At 44.2% G+C, this 27,674-nt stretch overlaps 1 protein-coding gene across 1 annotated transcript in view; it reads right to left on the bottom strand.

Moving 5' to 3' along the window:
* USP34 (ubiquitin specific peptidase 34) overlaps positions 1-27,674 on the bottom strand; it is a 3,618,222-nt gene that overhangs the window by 2,853,423 nt on the left and 737,125 nt on the right. Inside the window, exon 13 of the mRNA XM_069608012.1 lies at positions 20,654-20,784. Coding sequence (XP_069464113.1) covers positions 20,654-20,784 — 131 coding nt within the window. The remainder of the gene's footprint in view (positions 1-20,653; positions 20,785-27,674) is intronic.

Genomic DNA, 27,674 nt, shown 5'->3' with positions numbered 1-27,674 from the left:
AATGTAATAAGGCACAAGCCACAGCATAATGCTCTCTCTTAAAATAAGCAACTACTCTTGAGATTCTGCTAATTTGCATTACACTACTTTGCACCTAAAATCCCTAACAGCAAAATACAACACAAGAGGTTAAAAACCAATATGAAAAACTGGCTCCATGAACAGAGGAATCTAACCAAGATATGCCTGCACACATTAACCACAAATGTTCCCTCCCCACTAATGGATCCTAAACCCGACTCTACCACACGTTTACCTTATGACTAACTTCTGACCCAGAGTACATTAAGATACTACCGGACAACCTTGACTCTTCCTATCTTGGCTCTGCGAAAGGTTATCAGACGTGTACCTACATCCACTTGTTTTATGTTTGTTGTAACATGGATAACGTTAACGCGCCAGAATTTCTGTGTGCCTTACCAAAAGCGTCACCCACACAAATATTGGATACTAGTAAGCAGGGTACTTGGATGTGTAACCAAATTCCATACTTCCTCTTTGTATATATGTCACGCAAGTGCTTTGAAGCGGCCCCCTTGTAGGTTAACGCATTATAAAACTCAAATATTAATTTGCCCTCTAAATATTTATAAAAGACAAATGTGATGCTCAGGGTCTCCTACTTTAGCATTACTAACATTACACTATAAGTAGAGAGCAACATTGCAATATCATTTACTTAGCCTACAAAGGATAATGGGTATGGACTATGCCTGGGATTACTCATCCATAGTATCAGGGCACCCGATATTCAGACAGGAGAATTCTTTTCACACAATCTGCATCGTTTCCAAGTGTTCAGAGTTCCTTTGGGCATAGACCTTTACACATTATATGGTAACTTGCTTCTACACAAAAACTTTCACTGAGCACTTGTGTAATCCTACACAAGTATAGAAGGGCGGGGTATGCTGAAAATAATCTTGTATGCACTGCAAAATAATTGTGCACATGCAAAGTCATGACATTCTTAAAATGCCCATCATATTTTGAGGTATTTAAATATGCCTTGCTTACAAATGATTGTGGGTCTGCAAATATCCCAGTGAGTGTTTACTGCTACAATCCCTCACTTTTTACGGGGCTCTATCAACTATTATTGGAGGCAAGAACAGGGGCTGGGGAAGGGTATGGGTGGAAGCATCGATCCTTGCGGGTGATGAACAAAGCAGCAAATTTCAAAGACCAAGTCAGATGATTCGGCCGTCCACTGAAGGAAATGTGTTGCATGTTTGCTAAAGGATAGGAAATTCTAGTACCCATCTAGACAACAGCACCTTCTTTTTCTTTCTATGCTCAACTGCAGAGGGCTTTTCAATATAACCATGTGTTGGTGTGTGCAGTCTAGCATCTCCCTGCATCGTATTTAATTGATCACAAAGAATTATAGAAGAGGGATCCATAGTTACAGAAGAAGGCACTCAACAAGTTGTATCTCTGATGAGTTGATGCAATTAACTTAAAAAGGCATATATGTGTGATTTTCTTTAACAGGGCTCCACAATAAACCTCAGGAAGGATGGGCAAAACTGTGCACTTTATTATGTGCCCTGTCATTTAACTCCCTATTTCAGGGGTACAAACAGGGCACTAATCAGATGTTGTTCCCTACTTGGATTCAAATGATTTTTCATGGAGTAAAAAAGTAATTTGCTTTGTAAATAGGGATACTTTCTGCTTGTTAAAAGAGGTTGTTTCCCATAAAATTCCTTTTGAGATTGGCCAGTAATATGAAAAGAGATCCTTCCTTCCTATGCCATTGCTCTACTGGTCACTAATTCGAAATAATATCAGTGGAGCTTTGTGGTTTGAAGCAATAATATGTTCATTGTTTCTCATTTTTATTAGGCACATTTTCCTTTTTTAAAGAGTAAAAATGCATGGTGCATATGTCTCTTAACTATAAGGCTGGTGTAATCACTGCCCAGAGGAGAACGCAATGTGGATAGTAAGCAGAGGCACAGGAATTTTGGATCATCATATTCTAAGGTGCAGTTATTCTGATGCAATCATCGTTGTTAGACAAATTATTACAAGCATGTTCTCCTGGCCCTTGAATTACTTCATTAAAGTGGCACTTTAACTCTTTTCAGCATGTTTTTGACACATTGCTTTTAATTGCCATTAATCCATTGGCAAATGTATTCTGTGAGTTTCGTGACCGCCACATCAGTTATGACTAGAGATATGAGTTTTGTAATACAAATGAGTGATTTTCCAGTGGCATAAAACATACATGGCCTCATTACGACTTCGGGCGGTATCCTGGCGTAAATCCAACAGAATACCGCCCAAATTAATTACTGTTATCGCCACTTGGTCCGGAGGAATTTCGTCTGGATTACAACTGGTGGTGGTGGTGTAATTCCCCATTCATATTGAGTCCATTGGACTCAATGAGGCTTTTTTGGTGGAATTACTGCAGTAGAAATTGCAACGATTTCAGCGTTGAGTTGGAGGATTTACCTCCAGGATTATCTTGGAGGCAAATCCTCCATTCCAGCCCGGAAATCGTAATTTGGCGTAGTGGTAAAGTTGGCAGTAATGCAGTTACCGCCAACTTTACCACTTACTGCCAAATTCGTAATGAGGCCGACATTTTTCTCTGCGCAGAAGTACGTTTGCATGGTACTGTGGCAGATATTGAAGTCTTGGACTGGTTTATGAGTTTTCTGTATAATCACATGTGACATTTTATTTTAGCCTATATGTTTGGAAAAAGTGCTGTAAGATTTTTAAAGGATTGCAGTGGCTGGGAAGTTGAAATTCCTTTCCAAAATCTCTTCTGCGACGGTAGGTCACAAACTGGCTTACCTCATTAGTTCGTTGAGCACATTGAAAATGATGTGCACACAACAGCCAACCGGTTCCGCACATAGAGAACAATTATTAGAGGGAACATTGATCAGTACCCAACACAGAGAAAAAGTGCTCTCGCTCAAACTGCGCCAAGCACAACTGAGACACCCTCCAAGAAACCTGGCATGTTAACCATCATGTCTGCGATCACAATGGCGCTCGCACCGTTCTGTAAACTATATGAGTCAATGAATGACATATTGAAGGATCACTCAATTCAAGCTATGATCCTTTCCAAATTGACTTACTTAGAGGGCTACATATCACTGCGAGAAGAGAGAGACACTCAGGCCAATACAACTATCAACTTGTGAACCAACTGATGTTAAAAATAACAGCGGCCACCAAGAATCAAGCTGCATCACTTACAGCCGAGATGACGACTAACCCTCCCAAAGACACAGGTTCACAAACGGCACCCACTATCAACCTAACAATAGAAACCAAAACACCACAAGAAAAGGGGAAGAAGAGCAAAGAAAGTCTCAAGCAAACTGTGAAAAATGCCGTCACGGATACTCTGGCAAGAAAATCCACAATACTAATGGTGGTAGAAAAAACGGTACCGTGTTTAGGAATTACATCTGAAGAGACAGAACCGGCATATTCAATATTTGACAAATCAAAGCCAAGAGCGGCAGTGACCTTTGGAAATGCCAGATCACTGTCATTCGATGCGACTGCTCAGTCAAAAAACAACATAAGCAACTCCACCATGACACCAGCAGGAAAAATAGTTCAAAAAATGGCTCTATACACAGTTCAACATATGCAGACCTTGAGAATATACAGCAAATATTCGCAGCACCGGACAAAGAGATAAGGACAGGCTCCACAAAGTCATTCGAAGACTTTCTCCGAAACGAGCAAATGATGAACATAAGTGTGCACTCAAATGATGAAACAACTCCATCATCCACTTTTGTAGTCGCCAGATTCATAGACGACGAGCTAACACCAGAAGTGGCCGATCCAGGCTCCAAAACTACAAACAATACGATATGTTATGTTAATCAGATTTGTAACACGCCAAAGCCCACAGGCATCCAGGCGCCGAAAGACAGAAGTAGGATGAGAAGACTGGAGATTTATCCTAGCTAAACAGAATTGTCTTCAGCTGTTTGCGAAAGGCGAGATGATCCTCTATCTTGCGTATCTGTGGTGGGAGGGTGTTCCAGGCTTGGGTACCTTGAACATGAAAGGCCCGCCCTAAGCCACGGGATCTTTTTATCCGTGGCAGTGCCAATAGGGAGCCTTCAGTAGATCTTAAGTATCTCTTTGGTTGATAGATACTAATCTTCTCCTTCAAATATAGGGGAGCGTTTCCAAAGATCCATTTGTGGCATGTAGTGAGCAGTTTGAATTGGATGCGAGCTGCCACCGGGAGCCAATCAAGTTTTTTTCTTGCAGCACTAGTAGGTTCAGAGCTTTTCATCTGAAAGATCATTTCGCACGGCTGCATTTTGTATTTTCTGCAACTGTTGGATATCAGCCTTATTGGCTCCTCCCAGTAAGGTGTTATAGTCCACACGTGGCAGTATCACTGCTCTTACAAGTTTTATACGGTTTTCCACCGATATTAACGGAGCTACTTGTCTAAGTACCTTTAAATGGTAGTTAGTGTTGGTAGAGATGGCTGTAACATGTGCCTCACTATCAAGGTTTTCCTCCATGTAAGTGTCTAAGGTCTTGACTTTCTGCACAATTTTAATTTGAATACCTTCTATAGTGAAGTAATTGTATTTTTGGCTTAGTTTAGATAGAGTGTGCTGAGACGTTTTAGCAACAATTAATCAAAGCTAATTTGCTGACATCCATTTTTTTATGAAGTGGTATGCTACAGCTAAGGTTTGTTGATCAACATTGTGGTTCCCGGTTATGTTCAGTACCAACTGAAAATCATCTGCGTAATTACAGAAAAAGATCCTCAGAGATTCCAGCTCAACACATAAGGGAAGAATGTAAATGTTGAACAACAAGGGGGAGAGACATGCCCCTTGGGGAACTCCACATATATAGTCTGTGGCTCAGAGGCACAACCGCCCCAATAGACACGTGACTGACGATCCTCCAAGAAGGATCTGAGCCAAGTGATGGCATTGTTGGAGAGTCTGCCAACAGTAGCCATCCTATTGAGTAGAATTTTATGGTCCAGCAAGTCAAATGCTGCCGATAGGTCTAATAGCATCAGCACCCCTGACTTGCTGTGTTCCAGTTTACCGAGCATATGTGTTTGTAAATCCAACAACGCGGTCTCAGTTCCGTGGAAGCTCCGGAAGCCTGATTGCTTCACATGCAATGTACTGGTATTAAGTATGTAAGATTGCAGCTGTGTAGTAGCTGCCTTATCAATAAGCTTAAGAAAAAATAGAGTATTTGTGATGGGTCTTAAGTTAGCCGCATCCAACGGGTCCAAACCCGTTTTTTTTTAGCAGAGGGGTAACTGCCACATTTTTCATATGCGGTGACCATTTGAAATTGAGAGCAAAAGTACCAAAGGATACTATCGATATTCAGTTTCAAACGCTGGAGGAGAGATGTAAATTACTAACTCAAACAAACTGGTACATGCAAAATACGGAACAGGATTTAACTGAAACTCTTCATCGAGATACACAATTAAAAAGTAAAAAGACCAATGGAAGTAAATGATCTTAGAAAACAACACTGGTCACATACAAGTCGATCTCCCAAAGAAGTTAGAACTTAAAACATCTCAAAAACCCACCATAGATCGAGAACAGAGATCTACAACACAAGAGGTTCAAGAGGACAGGAAGTAAGATGGACTTTTAAAATGGAATGGAGATCAAGTAACAGGAACGATCTAACCCTGAATAGAAGATCAGTGATGGTGATCTTACATTAAATTCTGAAGCTCCGGACGCTAAAATCAGAAGATCTGATTATCGTTGAACCATGCCATGAGCATCATAGAGCATTAACACGCTTGTACATTGGTTCATCTACTTCTACAGCATATACACTTTATGCAACGAAATACATGAAATTCATATTCTGGGATTTAACCTGTCTGAAACGACAGCAACTGACGATACGTTGGACACACCAAGGAAAACTAGCCAAAACAATGAGGTCAAAAATAGTATACAGAACCATGGTCACGACAGGAAGTGGAAGACCTCCTCAACCATAAGGCACAAAGCACAGTACGAAGAATCTAATAACAAAGAGAAGGAAGACAGATGCAGAGTGATCGACGAACAAAAACACACAAGAAAAAACAGTACATCAGCTTCAAACAAGTATACGAAAGAACGACCCGAAAATGTCCGAGAGTACAGGGAACACAGCCCGACAAGAACCATTACTGAAGCAGTACAGAGCAACAAAAAACAATTAATAAAAAATAAACCTGAAAACAAGCAAGGCATCGGGTCATGGTTACCAAGAGCGCTAACCACGCATCTGAACAAGTAGCAATTCGCGAGCAAAGAGCATCAGCAGCCAACGAAACTACAGGACGAAGCGTTACAGCGAAAAGTAAAATTATGCTCGTGGAACACAAGAGGCTATCTCCACCTAACCATGCTGGGAGATGTAAATTTGGGAGAATATGACATCATATGTCTGCGGGAGACATGGCTAACACAGCCACCATCCCTAGAGGGATATGAAATTACGATCGCACAGGCAGCCAAATGTCATCTTGGCAGCCCCTCCTCAGGCCTGTTGATGGCATGTCGAAATGGTTGTGGACTATCTATATGCAAAATCCTCATTTCTAACCTATCGGTACTGGCAGTCACTGCAACGTGGGATCAAAAGAACAATGAAAGCGACACACTAAATCGAAAAACAGTAGTGATTGTCAATACCTACTGGAACCCAGCAGCCATTGACGCTGAAAAATTCATCTCAACATGCAAGCAGGTGATTGATGAGACCATGGCAACGCTCATGGTGCCCCTCTTACTCATTTGTGGCGACTTAAACGCAGCATGTAAAATAAACAAGGCCAAACCAGCCAAAGTAAGGATATCACTGGCAGAACATCTAGGGAAGGCCTGGCTATACATGACTCAGTCAAGAGAGCTCCATAACTTAGACGCCGTCTTCACACAAACAGACCACCAACAGGGCAACGTGCTGATTCATGTGCCACAATTGACTACATCTTTGTCTCCAAACCATTGTTACAGCTAACGACCACCTTTGAAGTGCTGCGGACAATTGCCAGCGATCACAATCTGCTGGAAATGTGCTGGCTGACCCCTGGCAAGAAAACTGACAGGATGAACATACAAATTGAGACAAACTTGCAAGGATCATGAATCAAACTAAGTGCAAATGCAATCAAAGAACTGACCGCAAAATATAAGACCCAGGGCAACATGAGGAAGAAAAAGCAGTTGACTATCAACCCCTACTAACATCTTACAAACAACAATTGGCAAGCAGGAAGGGCCCTTGTATCCCAAAAAACCACATCTACAATAGAGAGCTTGTAGAAACGAGACAGGAGTTCAGAAGAAAAAAGAGAATGGCAAAGAACTTGACAGCGCCAGCAGCCAGCATTAAAATTAAGGAAGTTACACGAGCTTACAAGGCATGGGTCAGATTTCACAGAGACAAACTATCAACAGGATGCAAAATCCATCGCCAAAACACTAAGTACACACAATGCAAGAGACTTTTGGGCGTTGCTGAGATCCATCGACTCACCTTTCCGTGGTGTTTAAATCCGTTAGGGACCAGCGTAAAGAAGATGTGCAGTATGATAGCCCGGGGTGTATTAACCTCGAAAATAGAGAGGACATCGAGGATGTAATCAAGAAGCTCAAAAACTCCAGGGCCCTGGGCCCCGATGGAATCACTAATTTCAAGCTAAAAACTCATCCTGCTGAATGGCCCGCCCTATTAAGCATAATCTTTCGATGTTGTGCTGACACGAGGTCTATTCCACCATCATCACCATCATCACCATCATGGACCTCTGCGATCGTGATTCCGATCTACAAAAAAGGGAATAGAACCGACCCTAACAATTTTCACCGATAGCGCTGCTCAATGCTATAGGGAAGTGTTTGGGTCTGGGCAGCTTCGGCAAAGTGCAACGACCATCTGCAGGCCGGAATTTTTAAAAAAATGCTGGGACCGCTGGCAACATTCTCCTGCTTAGTATTCTGGAGAGTAAGGCGGCTCTGCAATACGGTCATCGCCTCTGTCGTTTTTATCGACTTTACACAGGTGTTTGAGTCGAAAGACATCGACTCGGGCAGAAACTTCTAGATTGGAATTGCCCGACGGAAATCTTGGCTCCAATACGTGTATTACACTCCAGGACTACCATGAGAGTCTGTCTTAGCCGACAAGTAGATCTATCGGCCGAGATCCCGACCTAACGTGGGGTAAAGCAGGGATGCCCACTAGCATCAGCTCTATTTTTGGCCTATATAGGTGACTTTCAGAACACAGAGGTATCGGCATGTGCATTCTCACCAAAAATTGGAAATATTACAATTTTGCGGCTTCTGTATGCCGACGACTGCACACTATTTGACCAAACGCCCATCGGCCTACAGCGACAACTGAATAATCTACTATTGTACACAACAGAAAAACATCTGGAGATCAACAAAGAAAAAAAAAAGTAATGATCGTGTAAAAACCCATTAGGAAATCAAATAACAACAAACAGTTCCTAGCAGACACTCAAGTAGAGACAGTACAGACCTTAAAATATCTGGGAGTCACGCTGGACACTTCCAAACGTGAAAATGCCATGCAAGCGGCCCAGGAAAAAGTTATCGATAGAAAATGTGGGCAATACTCATTAATTCCCACAATAAACTTTTAAAAAATGAAGGTGGTCCCGGCTGTGACGTACGGATCCGAGGCTATGCCAACAATTCTGAGGGAATTTTGTCCCAAACTAGAAGCCGCCTTCTAGAGATCCATTTTAGGGCTTCCAAATTCAACATCCGGAGCTGCGATTAGACGTGAATTGAGTCTCTTGTCACTTCAGTGCACTGTCAGCTGTAACTCCAGAATGTTATACAGGAAATGCAGAATGACAGACAGCAACTCAATCTATAAAATGATTAATAAAGAAATGCAAGGTGACAGATGCAAACTGTTAACAAATTGGCAAAAGGAAAATGAATTGGTACTAGATGCAATCGCAATCCAAGAAGACGAGCTCATCCAAAACCTGTGCAGGGTGCTACGAAAAATTAAAGAACTGGATTTGGCAAAGACTACAGAAGCAGCGGCAAAAAACAAACTGATGGTACATCTACCACACAATTTAAAAAAAGCTAAATGAACTACAAAATTACATAAAGAAATTTCCTAACAGAGCGGCTCGAGACTTAATTTTAAGGGCGAGGCTAAACTTACTAGAAACTAATGAAATTCTTTACATTAGAGGTCGCTCTCAAACAGACATCTGCCGCTATTGTCAAGAGTCACCGATACACCACAAAGAAACCATTCGACATCTGCTGCTCGCATGTTCAGGGACTCGTCTGATTAGACTACGATATTTATCCAAATTATTTGGAATGGACACACCACCAAATGAAGAGACTTGGTCGCATAGGCTCATAGGCGGCGATAGAACAAGCTGGCAAATTGCAACAGCAGACATTCTTGAGCACATTGTGAACAATATGTTACAGCAAAAAGTACCCCTACAGAATGTGACAGACTTATAAACTAAGGGATAAAACCCTGAAAATACTGATGCTACTTACATCCAAATTCACTGTCTTTGTCTATCTTCTTTTTGTAAAATTCTTGTTGATTAAACAAATTTTAAAAAAATTACAAAAAAGAACACAAACAAATATTACAAGGACAGTGTACTTGTAAATAAATGGTCAGGAGATCCCTGCCATTAGAGACACTGGGGCCAGCATTACAGTGGTGGATGAATCTTTTTTCAAACCTGAGGATGTTGCTAAGGCACCCAAAGGCCTAACTAAGCTTGCTGGAGTCCCTGTTCAAATGCTTCCACGATTACCAACTCTCATTCAGTGCAACAACGTGCCTGTCAAGATACCTGTTAGTGTGCAGAGTGAGGTGCCTGGCAGAGTCCTGTTGGGGAATGTCTTAAAACTCTTGGAGTTTTATCAAGCACTCCAGGCTTCCCAGTAAGAGGAAACAGGAACAGACAAGGAAGGCCAGAGAGAGTACCTTAACCGACTCTCCAGAGGATGCTACAGAAGAAACTAGAACACCCAGCCCACAGGAACTACTAACTGCTACTTCTAAGAAGAAGGAGGCAAAGGGGAAACCCACGGTCTCAAAGAAAAAGCAAGAGAACACTCATACTTCCAACAAAGACATCCCCGAGATGACTGTCCAAAGTCACACCTGTGACTGCTCCACCAGCTGAGGCTGAGTGTGAGGAACAACCAGGAAAGGTTGAATCAGCTACTGAAGATTCAGAGCTGGAAGAAGACCTTCCCCCTGTTGGAGATCTGGATTCTAAAGACCATCCTGAGCTGCAGTTTTTACTGACAGACGGTGGCCCCTGTAGGGCAGACTTAAGCAGAGGTCAAAGAGTGTCCTACTCTTGAAGGACTTCGCCAACAGGCAGCTTCCAAGCTGGACGGGCAAGAGCAAGGGAATCACAAGTGTTACTGGGAAAATGGCTCTTCCACAGTGAACCAATGGAGTCTATCCCCGGGGACTACAGAAGACTTGCAGTGCCTCTAGAGATCAGACAACAGTTGCTACAGTTAGCCCATGAGATTCCTGTGGCTGGTCACTATGTTTTAAGAAGACCAAGGAAAGGCTTTCTCTATATTTCTACTGGCCTAAGTTGGGGTCTGATGTAGATAAATTCTGTAGGAGCTGTCAACACTTGTCAGACATCTGGCAAGAGTGGAGCCAAGGATGTGGCACCTTTGGTGCCTCTACCAGTGGTGGGAGTCCCTTTTGAGAGAGTAGGAATCGACATTGTTGGTCCCTTAGACCCTCCAACTTCTCCAGGCAATCGATTTATATTGGTTGTAGTAGACCATGCTACTAGGTGTACTGAAGCTATACCTAGGAGGACTGTTACAGCTCAGGCTGTTGCTAAGGCCCTACTTGGTATTTTTACAAGGGTAGGTTTTCCTAAGGAAGTCATCTCTAACAGGGGATCAAGCATTATGTCCCACTACATGCAGGCCATGTGGAAAAACTGTGGGGTAACTTACAAGTTCTCAACTGCCTACCATCCCCAGACAAATGGATTGGTAGAGAGGTTTAATAGAACTATGAAGAGCACGATAGGTGCTTTAGAGGAACCCCCTTACAAGAAAGTGGGACCTTCTACTGCCATACCTTCTATTTGCTTATAGAGAAGTCCCTCCGGAGGAAGTTGGATTTAGACCCTTTGAGCTTCTCTGTGGTCATCCAGTTAGAGGTCCATTGGCCCTAATTAAGGAGGGATTGGAGAGTGCTCCTTCCCCCAAATCAGTGATAGTCACTGACCATGTGCTTGGTCTCCGGAGAATGACACACATGATGACAGAAGACAGATTTCCCCCTGCAGAGTTCTTAAGGCACAAACGAGCAATCCAATACAGATGTAAGTAATCAGCAGGTATTCAGGAATTAAAGACAATGGGGGTCATTACAAGTTAGAAGGTAGCCATGCCACTATTAGTGGAATTGCTACTCCTTACCGGGTCCGGGTTCCTCGAATGAGGAATTACCGGGCCATTCCGACCTTGGAGGGCCCGGTAATTCCTCATTTTAGTAACCCTTCCCCATTCGTGACCCCATAGGGCTCAATGAGAATGGGGAGGGTGCTAACAACGGGCCTGTTAATAACGGGCCCATTGTTAGCACCCTGGTTTGCCCGCGGGACCCACTAACGGCGCTTGGTAAAACCAGGCGTCCTTAGCGGGTTCCTGCCAGCAGACTCGTTATGAGGCGGTAAGGGGTTGATGGCTCCGGCACCTTTACCTGCGCCATTAACCCCTTACCGCCTCAATTGTAATAACCCCCAATGTCTAGAGTTTGAATGCAATCTTTCATCCCCAAACAAGAGAGAAAACGGTTTTTGTAAATTGACACTTTTTAAATGACAGGTGAAAATGGCTTTGTGACACAATGCAAAGTGGTACAAAAATGCTTAAATTGATAGAAATTCTTATGAAACAACACTAAACAGGTTCTAACACCCATGAGCTACAAGATAAATAACAGCACACACTTTAGATCAGAATGGGAGGGAAGAAACACTTTGGATGGGAAAAGACATGTGTAAAACTTTTGAAAATGTAAATTCGCTGCAAATTTTCACTATGCGATTTTTGATAAAACTGGGTCAAATACACTGTTCTGTGATGTGGTTCTTGGTTGTGGAGGTAGCTAAGGGTCTTGGGTATCAGTCAGAGTTGAAATTAGGTTTCGATCTATAAAATTGAAGAAGTTGTGGAAGATTTAGTGAGAGGCATTTTTGAAAAATGCTCAGAGAAAAGCAGAAATTCGGTTTTAGAAGGGACAGATTGGTTTTATTACACTACATTAATGACTATGAAAAAGAGAATGCCACGCATGAATCTCCACAGTTACTCACAGCCGCTTGTAACTCTTCTAGTCCGATACTCTACTTTGTTTGGTATGGGAATTACTTTACTTAATGTAAATCACTAATGGGTTATGGTTTAATGAGACAAATGAGAAAACATCAGCGCAAGAATAGTTCTGACAACATTAGAGGTTCTGAAGTTAAAGATGGGATGGGTTGAGATTGGGATAAGACAAGGCAAATATACTATGGGTCACTGCGATTCCTGTTGATACTTACAGTCCACTGTACTTAAGACTGGACCGTCAGGGTTATGGTCATCGGATCGGGTCTACTGGCACTTCTGGATGGATCAGCTGAGTGCTTCAGGTCAATTTGGACAGCACCTCAACTGGATTTGGAATGGTTTGGCCCTTCTGGTCACTGGACACGGCAGATTATCAGGATGCAAGTTTCAGCAGGCAAGCCTGATGGTAGCAAGCCAGACTGGATCAGAATTAAATTCTCTTAAGTTAGGGATGGTTGAATTTGGGTCTAGCTAAAAAGAGTTCAGCAATGCTAAGGCCTGGATTCTGCAAAGAAGTCTGGAATCAGCTGCAAGATGAAGAGTTCTGGAGCAAAGCGCTGCACAGAAATCTGGATGTGTTCAGGAAGCAGTCTATGTGTGGTGAAGTTCCTATATTTATCCTACCAAATGACATAAAAGTTTATGGCATAGGCAGAATTTCAAACCACACTCCCACGGCTGTGAGTGGCCAAATGCACTTGCCTTGTTCTGGTTGGCAGTCAGAAAAGAGCCGTCATCTTTATGATGGGATTTAGGAACTCCCACATTGATTGACCAAAACTTAACTTTTGCACAAATGTACATTTCTAAAATTATGTCCCCTAATAAAATCGGACACATACATTGCATATTTGATGGGTTATTTTCACATTCAATCCTCATCTTTGTGAGAGCTGTCTTTGTCATTCTATGGAATGTTATCAATTTGAATCATAACAGTTTGGACTAATAATTTCTAATTCAGTACATATCTGGGTGATTATCACTGGAGCATGAATATACAATCTTAGACTTGCAGCATTAATAGTTTTGCTACAATTAGGGTTTTCCTGTAACTTTGGTTCCTTAGGTGGTACAGGGTTTATTAATGTATTCAAAGCAAGGGCCTAAAATTAGGTTAACATCTACCAATTTTTAGATGTGTCCTCCTTCAGCTTGCACAGTTAAAGAGTTTCAAACTTAATCACAAATAAGGATTTAAACACCAAAAGTTCCGGGCCGTTTTTTTTTTCTTTGTAACTTCCCTTTCACAGGCCACAGCTGTCACATTCCTTTGATCAGGGAGGTGTGTCATCTTCCTTTAGAGGGAAGCTCCCCTGTAGACATCATTAGGCAGCCTGCCATTGTGCTTGGTTCAGCTAGAGACGAAAGTCTGCTGTGCTCTTTGTTGTCAATATGCGGGAACTGCAAGCATCCATTAAGGCTTCCTGTAGTAAGGGAATGTCAACTGAAGTGTCATCTTTCCCAGGCTGGGCACTGTCCAGTCAGAATTAAGTATTTACTGAACTCCAAACTGGGTTACTTTAAAATTCACTTTAAGGTCTTTCCTTTAAAACATACAAAATAAGCACAGTTTATAAGGGATTTGGATATTTAGAAGAATTAATCCCTTCACAAACATGCTGTTAAAAAGGCAAATTTTGCAATTTCTTCAGGAAAAAGAAACACAAACTGGGGTTTTACATCTAATTTTCTTATGCAGCACACACACATTCAAGTCAGCATTATTCTGTTTTTGAGTGCTGGAAATTGTCTGCAATCTAAGTATTCATCTTATGCTTAGAGTCTTCTCTGCACAGCTGAAATTGATATGTTGCCACTTTTTTCCGCATTTTTCCCATGTAACTGAAAACAAATTGTTGGTTGGCTGGTGTTTCATAAAATACATTTCTTAGCTGCTGTCAGTCAGTGAGGCCCGGTTTCTTCTGACTGCACTGGATGATCTGTGGTTTCAGCACACTTCATTTCAATAGTTCACTTGGAAAATTAATGAATTTAGCACCAAAACAACACTTTGAAGGTTGCAATTGATTGGGAAAGCTGCATTTTAAAGGCATGTTCGGATTTTAGCCCATTTATGTGGTCATGCTTCATGTGACGGGTAACAGCAACCCCTGGCATTCTCCTGCAGGGAGTTCTGTTTTGACATCAACTTTGACTGTGTGGCAGGGTGGTGCAGCCTTTTTGAGATTTATGAACCATGTGGTAGCGCTTCCATTTTTGGCTGTTTTCTTTCCCCATTGGCAAAGGGGTGCTGTGGGGCGTATTGGCATGGGTAAAAATATCCCACAAAGGCCACTGCCTAGTAAAGTACAAGGTGTACAAGAATGGGCCACCCCTACTGCTCAAACCCAAGTGAGAGCCTTCTTAGGTTTCACTGGTTATTATAGGAACTTCATAGAGAACTATAGGTCCATCGCTTCTCCCTTGAATGTGGTCCCCTCACCCAAATTCCCCAAGGTGGTCAGGTGGAAGGAGGACTGCACTAAGGCATTTGAAGGACTTAAGAAAGCCCTTTGTCTTGCTCCAGTCTTAAGAGCTCCCAACTACAGCCAAACCTTCATTGTGCAAACAGATGCTTCCAATACAGGTATGGGTGCAGTTCTGAGTCAGCTGGATGAGAAAGGTAGGGAACACCCAATCTGCTTCATCAGCAGGAAGCTGAAGGAACCTGAGACAAGGTGGGCAACCATAGAACGAGAGTGTTTTGCCATTGTGTTGTCTCTGAAGAAGTTTAGACCGTACTTGTATGAATCTACTTTTGTGGTTCAGACAGACCACCAACCCTTGAGATGGTTAATGCAGATGAAAGGGGAACATCCTAAATTGTTAAGGTGGTCAATCAGCTTACAGGGGTTTGATTTTACCATTGAATACAGGTCAGGGTGTAATCACTAAAATGCTGATGGTCTCTCCAGAATGTACTACCGACTGGAGTAAGGAGATTCATCCAGGGGTGGATTAAATCCTACTGTCTCTTAGTAGGGGGGGTGAGTGTTGGGGAGAATTCTCATACATGTGCTAATTCCCTTCACCTTAGATACTCCCAGCAACTTTGCTGGATTTTGAGGACTTGATTTTTTGACCTGGAGAGAGTGCAAGCCTTTTTCTCCATCCCTCTCTCATGTATTTTGAAGTGTTTTACTCTTGTGTTCTTTGACTATGGAGTTTCAGACAACTCCATAAGCATCATCTTTTCATGTGTGTCACACAGCACCCTCAGTGCCGTGACACAGGGAAGCCTTTCAGGCTGTCCCAAGGTTTAAATACCTTCTCTGGGATAAACTATTTCCCAGAGAATGTAAAGTTAAATTGACTTTACTAGTCTTTTTAAATTCCTAGACCCAGCACACACTATCATACGATAGAGTGCTGGAGGGGTTACCTAGTATCCCCTATGTCTAGAAACTCATGTAGCAGTCAAATGCTACCCTTTCCTATCGAAATGGCTAGTGGCAATGGTTTTACAACGAACTACCATGATTTTCCCCGACCGCGAACACCGGTAGCTAAAATCATGGGAGCCACGTTTTTCAAGATGGCGCCTAAGCCCCCTTTGTTTAAACAGGTCCTGGTCTTCTTTTTTCGCCATTTCTTTTTTAAAAGGTCCTTCTTGAGTTTTTCTCTGCGCGCCAAACTGGGTTTGGTCCCTTTGTTTCTATGCCTTTGGCGGGCTTCAGGACTGAAGACCGCCTCTGGCTCCTGAGTGTCTGGGTTGGGCAGGAAGTGAGGGAAGTGCCCGAAACTCCCTGTGCTTAGTCTCCTAGGAGACCCAAATGCACTCTGGCGTGATTGGCTGGCTGACTGTCCGGCAAAGACAGCCACCCTGCTGGGTGAGTGTCAGCTAGGCTGGAATGAGTGGGAGAAAACTGTTTAAAAGGGGAGTCTCTTGGACTGAAGGCAGAGTTGACCACTGGAACGAATGAACCGAAGACGAGCTGGAAGAGGATGGCTGCTGCAACTACTGGACCGTTGGTTTGCCCGGTGGAGGCCTGCTGCAGGTCCGAATCGCTAGGCTCACCTCGACAGAGAAGCCCTTCAAGGACGACTTCTTCCTTTGAGTTGGTAGGACCAATCAACTCGTAAGCCACCTGGATACCATTCTCGGAGCTTGTTAGGATTAACCAGGTGGAAGGACACCAGCGTGTGCTTGAAGAACAGCAACCGAAGATTTGCCAATTTGCCAGCTTTTGTGACCCGTCGCAGTTCAGGAGTCCCCCGATGTCCTCCCTCTTGTGCCCACGACTAAGGCTCAGGAACAGTGAGATCTGCAGGAACTGCCAGGAACAGAAGTCTTCAGCTGCATCTTTTTCTTCAATATAAGGTACTGGGAAAACCAGACCGAGAGAACTTACCTCTCACCGTGAAGGTTCATAGAACGTTAGCAACTTGCAGGCCTAGTCAGCTTGTGACCCAACATACAAACCTTTCTTCCGTGAACTACTTCTAAGAACCGTGGCAAAGACTTTTCCGTTTTAAATACCAGAACCGTTTTTACTTATACAGGACACTAGCCCATTGACTTTGGCCTACCTATAGCATTGAATCAACTCCTCTGGTGAACTCAAAGTATTTGCACTGTTTAACAGTAACTGTAATATTCGTTTTATTAACTTATGCCTTTTTGCTCCTACTGCAATGCTATTTAGCTCCTATTTCAAGGGAGCTCAACTGCTTAGTAATCAGTATTGTAGTATCATTTCTGTGTGATATTTGTTGCCTCATTTAGTGGATGCTTTATAAATGATTGTGTAATAAATTAATAAGTGTTATTTACCAAGAAACCTTGAGTATAAGTGTCTATCTGAATACTTGTCATTGTAGAGCTTTGTGCAACACCCTTACAAGCTCACATTCCCTCTTGAGATGAGCCTGGCTGCTCAGCTCGCTACCAAAAACGGTGTAGTAGAGACTTACACCAAAGGTTGGTTTTGCTTACACCTGTAGTCCTAGTTGTGTGCAGTGGTCCCAATGGGTACTGCATACAATCTCTGCCTAACAATCACTTTGGACACCCATTGCAGGCTATACAACAGGCCCATCTGACCATCAAGGGTGGCACATGTCAAGTTGGTCAGAGAAAAGGGGTCTACCTTGGGCATGAGGTAGGAGGAGGGGAGATCAAACCTTTATCCATCAAAGTACAAGCTGTACACAACTGGGCCACCCCTACTACTCATACACAGATGAGACCCTTTCTGGGCCTCACAGGCTACTACAGGAACTTCTTTGAGAACTATGGGCCCATAGCTTCATCTTTCAATGTCATATCTTCTCCAAAATTCCATAAGACAGTGGAATGTAATAAAGATTGTGGAAAAGTATTTCAGGGGCTGAAGGATGCCCTCTGTAAAGCTCCAGAGCTTAGAGCTCCAGATTATACCCAGACCTTTATAGTGCAGTTTTAGGCGAGTTTTCTTAAAGTCCTACTTGGAGGTAAGACTTTAGTAAGCTATCCCAGTGGTTTGTAGACATCTAACTCTTATTATCAGTCTGTATTACTCAGAGACCTTGGTAGAGTGGCAGAGCAGTCAGGGTCATCTTAAGAGGAAGATGTGAGCTGTAGGTAAGTACACTGAATTTAGTAATGCACATCAAAGGAACACGTACACATACATGTATATTAAATACAGATTATATTTACACAAGTCACTGTTAAATACTTGACACAATAAACCAACACTTATAGGTATACTTTACAAAACTTTCAAAAGACCACCTAGTTGGTAGTTGCTGAACACGCACAATTGTTAAAGTAGTTTGACAGGTCTACCGTACCATCGGTAATAACGCACACCCACAAAGTAATACAGTAATTGCATTTAGTCAGCGTACCCATATTAGATAGTGATTTATGGGAAGGAAAACAGTTGGTTAGTGTTATCCTAGTAGAGCTTCGGGTCCTAGAGGCAGTTACCCTGCACAGCAAGTCCTTTAAAGTCCAAAACGCAACCCTAGCTAAAAAGCAGTTTGGAGAGGCTTCAAGTCTCGAAAAGCAGCAGAAGTCAAAAGGTTCCTGTGGATACTTTCTAGTCTTTAGGAAAGAAGATACAAGAAGGCATAACTAATGTTGGAGACACTATAAAAGGAATCGCTGAAGGGTCACAAGCGGCGGCTTGAGTCAGAGATAAGAGGGGTTTGCCCTGGACACCTCTACGTGCACTCCAACGCTCTGGAGCGACTTTCTGGAATAAGGTAAGCAATACCTTTTTCCCCACAGTACTTTAGGTTTGAAGAACGTTTTTGTGGTGGATGCTCTGTGATGTTGCAGCTCTGGACCCGACCTTGGATTCCTTGGTCTGATGAAAGGCAGGACAATGGATGAGATCTCTCAGCAGCAGTCTCTATGGAGGACCTCTGGTACGGCTTTCAGCAACTTCTCTGGTCACTCTGCAGTTTTGGTGCCTTTTCTGCAGAACTAACAAAGGACATGATTTGCCAGGTTCAGCTTCTTCGGTTCCTGCAGCCCCACACACTGATCAGGGGGCCTGGATGAATTGGAGTGTGTCTCTTGAGTGTCCTTGAGGACTCAGCTAAAACTTGGATGGATTTGGCCGTTCCACGACAATTCACTCGAAATGGGCAGCAGGCTTCTTGGTATTAAGGTTCTGCATCTCTGGTAACTCCCAGGACCTCGGGAGATGGCTTGCTTCAAAGTTTGTCATGGGACTGGTTGTTCCCACCAGCCAAAGGTAAGGAGTCATCCTCTTCGGAGCTCCTCTGTCACACAGAAAACAGGGTCAGGACAGTAGTGGACGCGTCACGGTATTGCAAAGAGCCTCCGAGCGTCTCTGGTCATCGTCTTCTCCGGTTACTTAAGCTTCCAGTGGTCGACTTGCTTTTCACTCCAGAAACCTCACCTTTTATACAGTTCCAGCAAACACTCCTCTGCAATCCCGCTCAGCATTTTACAGAAAGAGACGTTTGGCTGTCCAATCAGGACAGCCAGACCCCCTGTGGTAGATGGACCTATTCTGGCACTCTGGCAGACTAAGGACAGGGGGGTGGAAACTCCTCCAAAACTTCCTGCCTAACCAGACACTCTGGAGCCCAGGCGGGGATACCAAAGGCTTCCCGCCAAAAGCAAAACACACACACACAGACCTTCTCCTTCCAGAATGGTAGAAGGGCTGACAAAGAACAACCACACTAGTAATGACGAAATAAGAAGGGAGGCCCCAAGTTGTTACTTGGTTGCCCCTATTGTGCACTACCAGTACTATGGACATAGCCTATGGTATACAAAATACACAATAGTTGGTATAACACTTCCACTACCACCAGGCATAACTAAGTGATTGTCTATGTGACCAAAAAGTCACAAGAGCAGAGAGAAAGGGGATACTAGTTATCTCTCTGGCACTCCACATAGTGTGGTGTGTGCCAATCTCTAAGACTATTACATTTTAGGAGAGATACTAAGCATCTCTCTATCCTGAAAAACTGTAGTTCCTCTATGATAAAGAAAAGAATCTCAAAGAAGGACCCTAAGGGTCCCCAGCAACACTGCCCATAAGGAGCTGTGTGCTCCAGTAGTAAAAACACAGATGACTTTAAGTGCTATGGAGCAGACAAACTCCATAGTACAGGCAGAATACAAAGAAAGAGTTCCAAAAGACAGAGCCCAAAAGACTAATAAGGCTTCACTCATTCAGGATTGAAAGAAAACGGTCCAGAAATCCAGCAAAATGTGCTGGTGGTCTCACTAGGAAAGGGTATGAAGTATAACAATGAGAAATCTCCCTAACATCATGCCCCACAAGAATCCCAACCAGTGGGTGGCTCCCAAACACTCCAGAGCGTCAGAGGGTCTGAGGTTGGATCGTAACTCTCATAAAACGTGCAACAGGAGAAGCCAGTCAATCCAGACATAAGCCGGAGGGCATGTCTGGGGCACCAAAGGACTGGGGCAATTTTTTTTTTTAAATGTACACCTTAACAGGGTTTTGTTGAAGTGTGCAGCAGAAAATGTAGACGTGGTGCAGGCGTCCGTTCCAGTCACGTGGAAAAAAGGCCCGAGATGTGGCAACAGAAGGCAAGGACAGTTTGCACGTTCACGCCTGCTGTCGCACCTACAAATTCTTAAATAAAAGTTTAAAGGTTAACTACACATTTTTGTAGTGCAAAAGCCTCTGATCGTGTTCCGATAGGCGAGGAAAGGTGACAGGACGTAGGAGTATGTTAAGTTATTTTACAAGTCAAAATCCATGAATTGAGAACTTCGAGTGTACCTCAGAATCCGAAAGCCTCTGTTGAACATGTTTGGATCTGTTCATAAGCTGCTCATCCATCTCAATATCACTTCCTCCGCTTTGATGGGTATCACTGTTGTCACTGCTTTGAGGGCTTCCAGCAGGTGATCCTAAATGAAAAGAATTTCAAGTCATTAAATCAACCATTTTATCAAAGTAATGTACACATGCTTCTGGAACTGTTAAAGTATACTAGCAGTTTGATTATAAAGCAATATTGTTGGATAATGCACTTATTGTAGGTTTAATTTCCTCACAATTGAAAGAATTCAATGTATGTCTTTAAAGAGATCATTTTATCATGTCCCACCCTTGTTAGATAAGAATTGGTTTAGTAACACTGGGTAAGACTACACAACACTTATCTGCTTGGTATTAGGTAACCCACCTTTTGGTATAGGTTTCTACTACACAAGTTGGTAGTGCAACTGAGCAGCCAGGCCTATCTAAAGAGCGATAAAGGTGAGCTGTAGTGCTGCAGAAATACAATTGGTATTAATAAGTAATCAAATAACACTTATACCCAAGGTTTTAGTTATACATTTTTGTTTATTTAACATCACATTTTAAATAAGCCTTTAGGACAAAGACATCCCCGAGAGGACTGTCCGAGGTCTCCCCAGTCTCCCCGAGTGACCCCTTCCCCAGCGCAGGCTGACTGGGAGGACCAACCAAACTCTGTAGAGACAGCTACTGGTGACCTTCCCTGCAATGGAGATCTGGATCCTAGAGACCATCATGAGCTGCAGACTTTACTTGCAGAAGGTGGACCCTCTAAGGCAGACATCAGCAGAGGCCAAAGTGTCTGTCTCTAGAAGGTCTGCGCCAGCACACAGCTTCCCAGCTGGAAGGGCAAGAGCCAGGGATGCATAGGCTTTACTGATTGGATGGCCTCCTCTACAGTGAACCAACTGAATCTACCCCAGGGGACTAGATGATAATGGAAGTGCCCCAGGAGGTGAGACAGAAGGTCTTACAGTTAGCACATGAGATTCCTCTGGCTGGCCACTTGACTTTCAAGTGAACCAAAGAGAGGCTATCTCTGTACTTCTACCGGCCCAAGATTGGGGCTGATGTAGAGAAATTCTGTAAGAGGTGCCACACTTGTCAGACTTCTGGCAAAAGTGTTTCCAAGAATGTGGCTCCTTTAGTGCCACGTCCCTATATTGGGAGTTCCTTTTGAGAGGGTGGGGATTGACATTGTTGGTCCCCTAGACCCTCCAACTTCTTCAGCCAACCGATTTATATTGGTTGTGGTAGACCATGCTACCAGTTATCCTGAAGCCATACCTATGAAAACTGTTACTGTTCAGGCAGTGGCTAAGGCCCTCCTTGGTATCTTTACCAGGGAAGGTTTTCCTAAGGAGGTCATCTCCGACAGTGGATCAAATTTGATGTCCCACTACATGCCGACCATGTGGAAGTACTGTGGAGTGACTTACAAGTTCTCAACAGCTTACCATCCACAAGCCAATGAGTTGGTGGAGAGGTTTAACATAACTATTAAGTGCATGATAGGTGCTTTAGAGGAACCCCTTAGAAAAAGGTGTGACCTTCTACTGCCATGCCTTCTCTTTGCTTATAGAGACGTCCCTCAAGCAGGGGTCGGGTTCAGCCCCTTTGAACTTCTCTATGGTGATCCAGTCAGAGGTCTTTTGGCCCTGATTAAGGAAGGTTTGGAGAGTGCTCCGTCCTCACAGCCAGTGAGAATCCCTGACTATGTGCTAGGCCTCAGGAAGAGGATGGCACCCATGATGGCAGAAGCTTCAGATAACCTGAAAGCAGGTCAGGCTCTGGTCAAACATTGACATGACCAGAAGGCCAACATGGTCGAGTTTACTCCAGACCAGTTTGTTTTGGTTATGGAACCTACAAGGCAGAGGGCCTTACAGGACAAATGGATTGGACCCTTCAGGATTGTGGGTAAACTTGGAGAGTTTAGTGGACTTGGGCAATCCCCAGGAGGCCCCTAGGATCTATCACACTAACCGTCTGAAGGCTTATGTTTCCAGACCAGAACTAGGAGCTTGTCACGCTCACCTGATTCCCACGGAGGCGCAGGTCTGGCTTCGAGTGCTGATGCTTCTTCAATGGTGAAGCGCAGGACTCTGATGATGGACAGGAAGGGCCCCTCTAGTCTGGCTTTTCTGGCTCGCAGGAATATTCCCCTGTGCGAGAAAAGGGAGTATTACCTACTGACGGAATAATGCTCAAGCCTCCCACTCCCTTCCAACCCTCCTCGATACCCTTCCACGATTCCCCGTGAAGTCTCACCTTAGGGTTTGGAAGGATGAGTTCTCCATCCTGCTTCTGATGCAGGGGCGCGTTGAAACCCAGTTACTTCACTGGATTGAGGTTTGATGGGAGTTCAATATAAGCTTGACTATTCAGGTGAGGCGCTGTAAGAGTTCTGTTGCAAGTTCCAACAGTTCAAGCTTAATAATAATGTTCATTGTCTTATTGCAGCAAGCGCTAATGCTTATGTCTTTTTCCCCTTAGGGGCCGGGGTTCGGAATGCCGGAGATATGGCGCCGACCCGAAGTGTAAGTTCTGGATGAGCATTCAGGTAATGTCTTTGCATTTGCTCATTCAATGTCTGTCGTTTTTCCCCATTGGGGCTGGGGTCCGGAATGCCTGGAAGCGGCAGGACCCGAAATGAAATGGGAATGACCCAACAGGTAAGTCTTAGAAGGAAACTGAGCTTTTCCTTTTTCCCTTCCTTCTCTCACCTTGTTTTCTTGTCTTTTCTCTCTAGGCTCTGGGAAGTGGGTGCGGATCCGGATGATCGCTGCTGAAGATGGAGGCGCCCAGGAAAGGTGAGTGAAATGCAGCGCTGCAGCGATCGAAACAAAATGCTTTTAAAATGATGTCTTCCCTTTCAGGATCGTCGCTGTGATGTCCCCGTGATGCAGCTTTAGCAGGTAAGGTCTTCTTTCTCTCCAATTCCCTCTTATCTCCTTTTGCAGGCGACCCAGGATGCTGACAGGCGTGGCTGAAGTCCAGATGCAGGAGCTGACACGGTGAGCGTCCAGCTGCGAGGAGCAGAACAACGCGAAGCGTGAGTTGCTGATCGGGCGTGGTTTAAATAGCTTTGGAAGAAGTTCCAGGCATGTACCCTTCCACCGATCAGGTATGTATCCTTCCCCGACCACACCCAGGTGGAAAGTAGTCCCACAGGTAAAGTAGTTCCATTCAGGCCTCAAGAGGGCCTGGATGTAGCAGCATGGTCTGCATCAGGTAAGTGCACATTAAAACACTTGAACACATGGCTAGCTTTTTGAGCCTGGCGCCTTAGGCGCCAGGACTGTGTCCAAAGGGCCCCAGCTTGAGCCCGCTGGCACTTCCCTGGGGGGAATGATGCGTGCCTCTGGGGTTGCTGGGTCGGACCTGGCTCCTTGGAGGTAGGCATCATGACAGAGCTTTGCTTCTAGCCTCTGGTCAAGGGGAAGAGGAGAGTGAGCCTCTGCCTGATCTCCTAAGGGAATAACCCTCAGATGAGACAATTGAAGGAGTGAAACTCTCTTCAGATTTGACTCTGCAACAACAGGAGTAGTACAAGGCTCTGTTGAATCAGTTTGCCTCCCTGTTCTCACAGACACCAGATTTGAACCCTTGGGGCCAGCATGATATTCTCAGTCTCCCCGTCAAAAGCAGGGGTTACAGAATGTCAGATCATGTAAGATCCCACATAAAGGAAGAGGTCAAGAAGATGCTTGATCTCGGGGTTCTTGAGCCATCTACAAGTCCATGGGCTAGTCTAGTTGTACTAGTAAGAAAAGCAGGAACAAAAGAATTGAGATTCGGTGTGGGCTATAGAGCTCTTAATGCAGTCACCACAAATGATGCCCATCCTTTACTCAGGACAGATGAGCTGGTGGACAAACATGGTTCAGCCAAGTTCCTCAATAGATTTGACTTGACCTCAGGCCTTCAAAATGTCTTACTTTTTTGTATCATGAATACTGTTTAATCTCAATCTTTTGAATCTGTATAGTATAATGTTTATTTTATGAATGTTCTGAATATGTTGTACATTTTTAATTTTTAAAAGGCAGATTTTTTTCGCTAAATAAAAAAAAAAAAAAAATTAAAAGCCCTTAAATCCAGCAAATGAGCTGGGTTTCTCTAAGGTTGAAAGTAATTAGAACAGAAATAAGAATTCTCCCTAGCAACCCTAATTTCAATTGCTCAAATAAGCACCACTTTACAAAAATGACAATGCATTACTTACCGTAAAAGCATTTCTGATGGTTATATCTGCTTAGATTCACATCCAGTGGTCACTGCGGAGTATTGCATTTTGTTTTTCGTAGTCGAAAAGGGGACGTCGACAAGGCGTGTCTGTAACACTATCCCTATAGTGACGTGCGTTGTACCCACAATCCCTCACGTGTCGAGGTCCCTCTATTTGTATTTTTTCTGCCCTGAGGGAGCCTTCTATACGTGAGTGAGTACAGAAAAGAGAGAGATGTAGAAAGATGTCTATGTTCCTTCCATCCGAGCGGGAAGGAAGGGTGGGCGCATGTGAATCTAAGCAGATACAACCATCAGAAATGCTTTTACGGTAAGTAATGCATTGTCTTCTGATGTTTGTTAATCTGCTTAGAATCACATGCTGTGCATAGACTAGCGAGCAGTACCTGGAGTTGGCGGTGGGTTAGGAGAAGGAACAGTAGAGAAAAGAGGTCTTAATACTGCCTGTCCCACCTGGGAGTCAGATCTAGAGTGTGCATCTAAACAGTAGTGTTTTGCACAGAACTCCAGGTAGCCGCTTTGCAGATGGACTCAAGGGGAACATTTGCAATGAATGCTATGGATGCCCCAGTGCCTCGAGTAGAATGTGCTCTTGGCTTGAAGGGTAGTTCTCTCTTAGCAAGAGTGAAACGGAGAGTGATGCATTGAACAATCCATCTAGATATAGTGGACTTTGAGACTGCATCTACTTCTCTTCCTGCTGCCACCGAGACAAAGAACTGATTAGTCTTTCTCAGTGGCCTGGTTCTTTCCATGTAGAACATGACAGCTCTGCGTACATCCAGTGTATGCAGACTTTTTTCTCCCAAGTTGGAAGGGTTTTGAAAGAACGTTGGTAGTTCCATTGACTGGTTTACATGGAATTTCGAGATGAATTTCGGTGCAAACCTTGGGTGTGTGCGTAGAACCACCTTATCCTTGTGAACTGTTACGAAGGGGTCTAGAACAGAAAGAGCCTGTAGTTCACTTACTCTCCTAATGGAGGTGATAGCTATTAGAAAAGCAGTCTTAAGAGTGAGGTCCTTAAGAGTTGCCTTGTGCATGGGTTCAAATGGTGAGCCCATGAGTTTGGTAAGTACCACATTTAAGTCCCATCCGGGAGCTGGATTAGCTATCGGAGGGTGTATTCTCTTTATCCCCTCCATGAAGGCCTTGATAACTGGGATCTTCCACCACGACACTTTAAGTTGGGAAGTGGTGTATGCAGAAAGTGCCGCCAGGTGGACTTTAATGGAATTGAACACTAGACCTAAATCCAATAAATGGGTCAGGTACAGAAGAATTTGTGTGGGAAAGCAGTCAACCGGGTTGATGCTCTTTCCTCTACACCAGATGACAAATCTTCTCCACTTGCTAGAATAGCAGTGGCGAGTATTAGGTTTTCTGGCTTCCCTGAGGATGTCCATACATCTCTGCGGGAGTTGTAGATGTCCAAATTCTATGATCTCAGGAGCCAGGTTGCTAAATTCATGGTCTGAGGGCATGGATGCAGTGTCCTGCCCTTGTCCTGTGACAGCATGTTGTGTGGGCAGGGAAGTTTCACTGGGGGAGATAGGGACATCTCCATCAAGTGAGCGAACCATGGCTGCCGGGCCCACATAGGGGCCACTAGTATCATGGTGACTTGTTCCTGGTGCATCTTGTGCACAACTTTGTTGAGAAGGGGAGTCGGGGGAAAAGCGTAAACAAATTTCCCTGACCATTGAATCGACAGACCGTTCCCCTTGGACTGGTTCTGGGGGTACCTGGAGGTGTAACTTTGGCATTTTGAGTTCTCCAGAGTTGCGAACAGGTCTATTTCGGGGAATCCCCATTGCGTGAAGACGTCTAAGACAATGTCCTCGTGCAATCGCCATTCGTAATCTTCGGGCAGGGGGAAGTCTCTGCTGAGTTCGTCTGCTAGTAGATTGAGTTCCCCTGGTACGTGTTGTGACAGTAGGAACATGTGTCTGAGAGCCCACTTCCATATATTCTGGGACAGCTTGGACAGTCCTGGAGAGTGGGTGCCCCCTGCTTGTTGATGTAGTACATGGCTCTCGTGCTGTCTGTCCCTTGTAGGTGTTCTTGGAAGGCTTTTAGTGCTTTGAACACCGCCAGTAGCTCCAGTAGGTTTATGTGCTTGGATGCTACGCTCGGAGTCCACACTCCGTGAGCAGTCTGATGGGATAGGTGAGCCCCCCATCCTGTGAGGGATGCGTCCGTGGTTAGAGTGGCCTCCACCGCGGGTGTGGCAAAAGGTTTCCCTATTATCAGGTTTTCCTTTGTCCACCACCGTAGCGAGAGAACCAAGGCCTGCGAGACCACCACTAGATCGTCCCATTGTCCGCTGGCCTGACACCACTGGCATTGGGCGCATGCGCAGGCGCGCGTGAGGTACCAAATAAATACACGATGCCATCATTCCTAGCAAGCGCATCGCTTTGCGCACCGTCACCTCTCGATCTGCCACATATTGGGGGATCTGAAACAGCTTGTTTTGGACCCTCTCGTTGGAGGGGAAGACGAGGCTGTCCTTTGTTCGAATTAGAGCCCCTAGGAATTATTTGACTTGGGTGGGGTCTAAGCTGGATTTCTTCTCGTTGATGGAGAAGCCCAGTTGGAACAAAAGGTCTACAGTCTTTTGGGTGTTTGAGAAGCATGTCTCGTAAGAGTCCCCTGTTATGAGCCAGTCGTCGAGGTAAGGGTATACAGGGATGGATAACCTGCGCAGGTGGGCCGCTGCCACTGCCAGTACCTCCGTGAATAC

The sequence above is a fragment of the Ambystoma mexicanum genome, chromosome 4q (assembly GCF_040938575.1).
Source record: "Ambystoma mexicanum isolate Mex_15411 chromosome 4q, UKY_AmexF1_1, whole genome shotgun sequence".
In the NCBI taxonomy this organism is placed as follows: Eukaryota; Metazoa; Chordata; class Amphibia; order Caudata; family Ambystomatidae; genus Ambystoma; species Ambystoma mexicanum.
The sequence above is the reverse complement of the archived record's forward strand: the minus strand, read 5'-3'. Positions and strand labels throughout refer to the sequence as shown.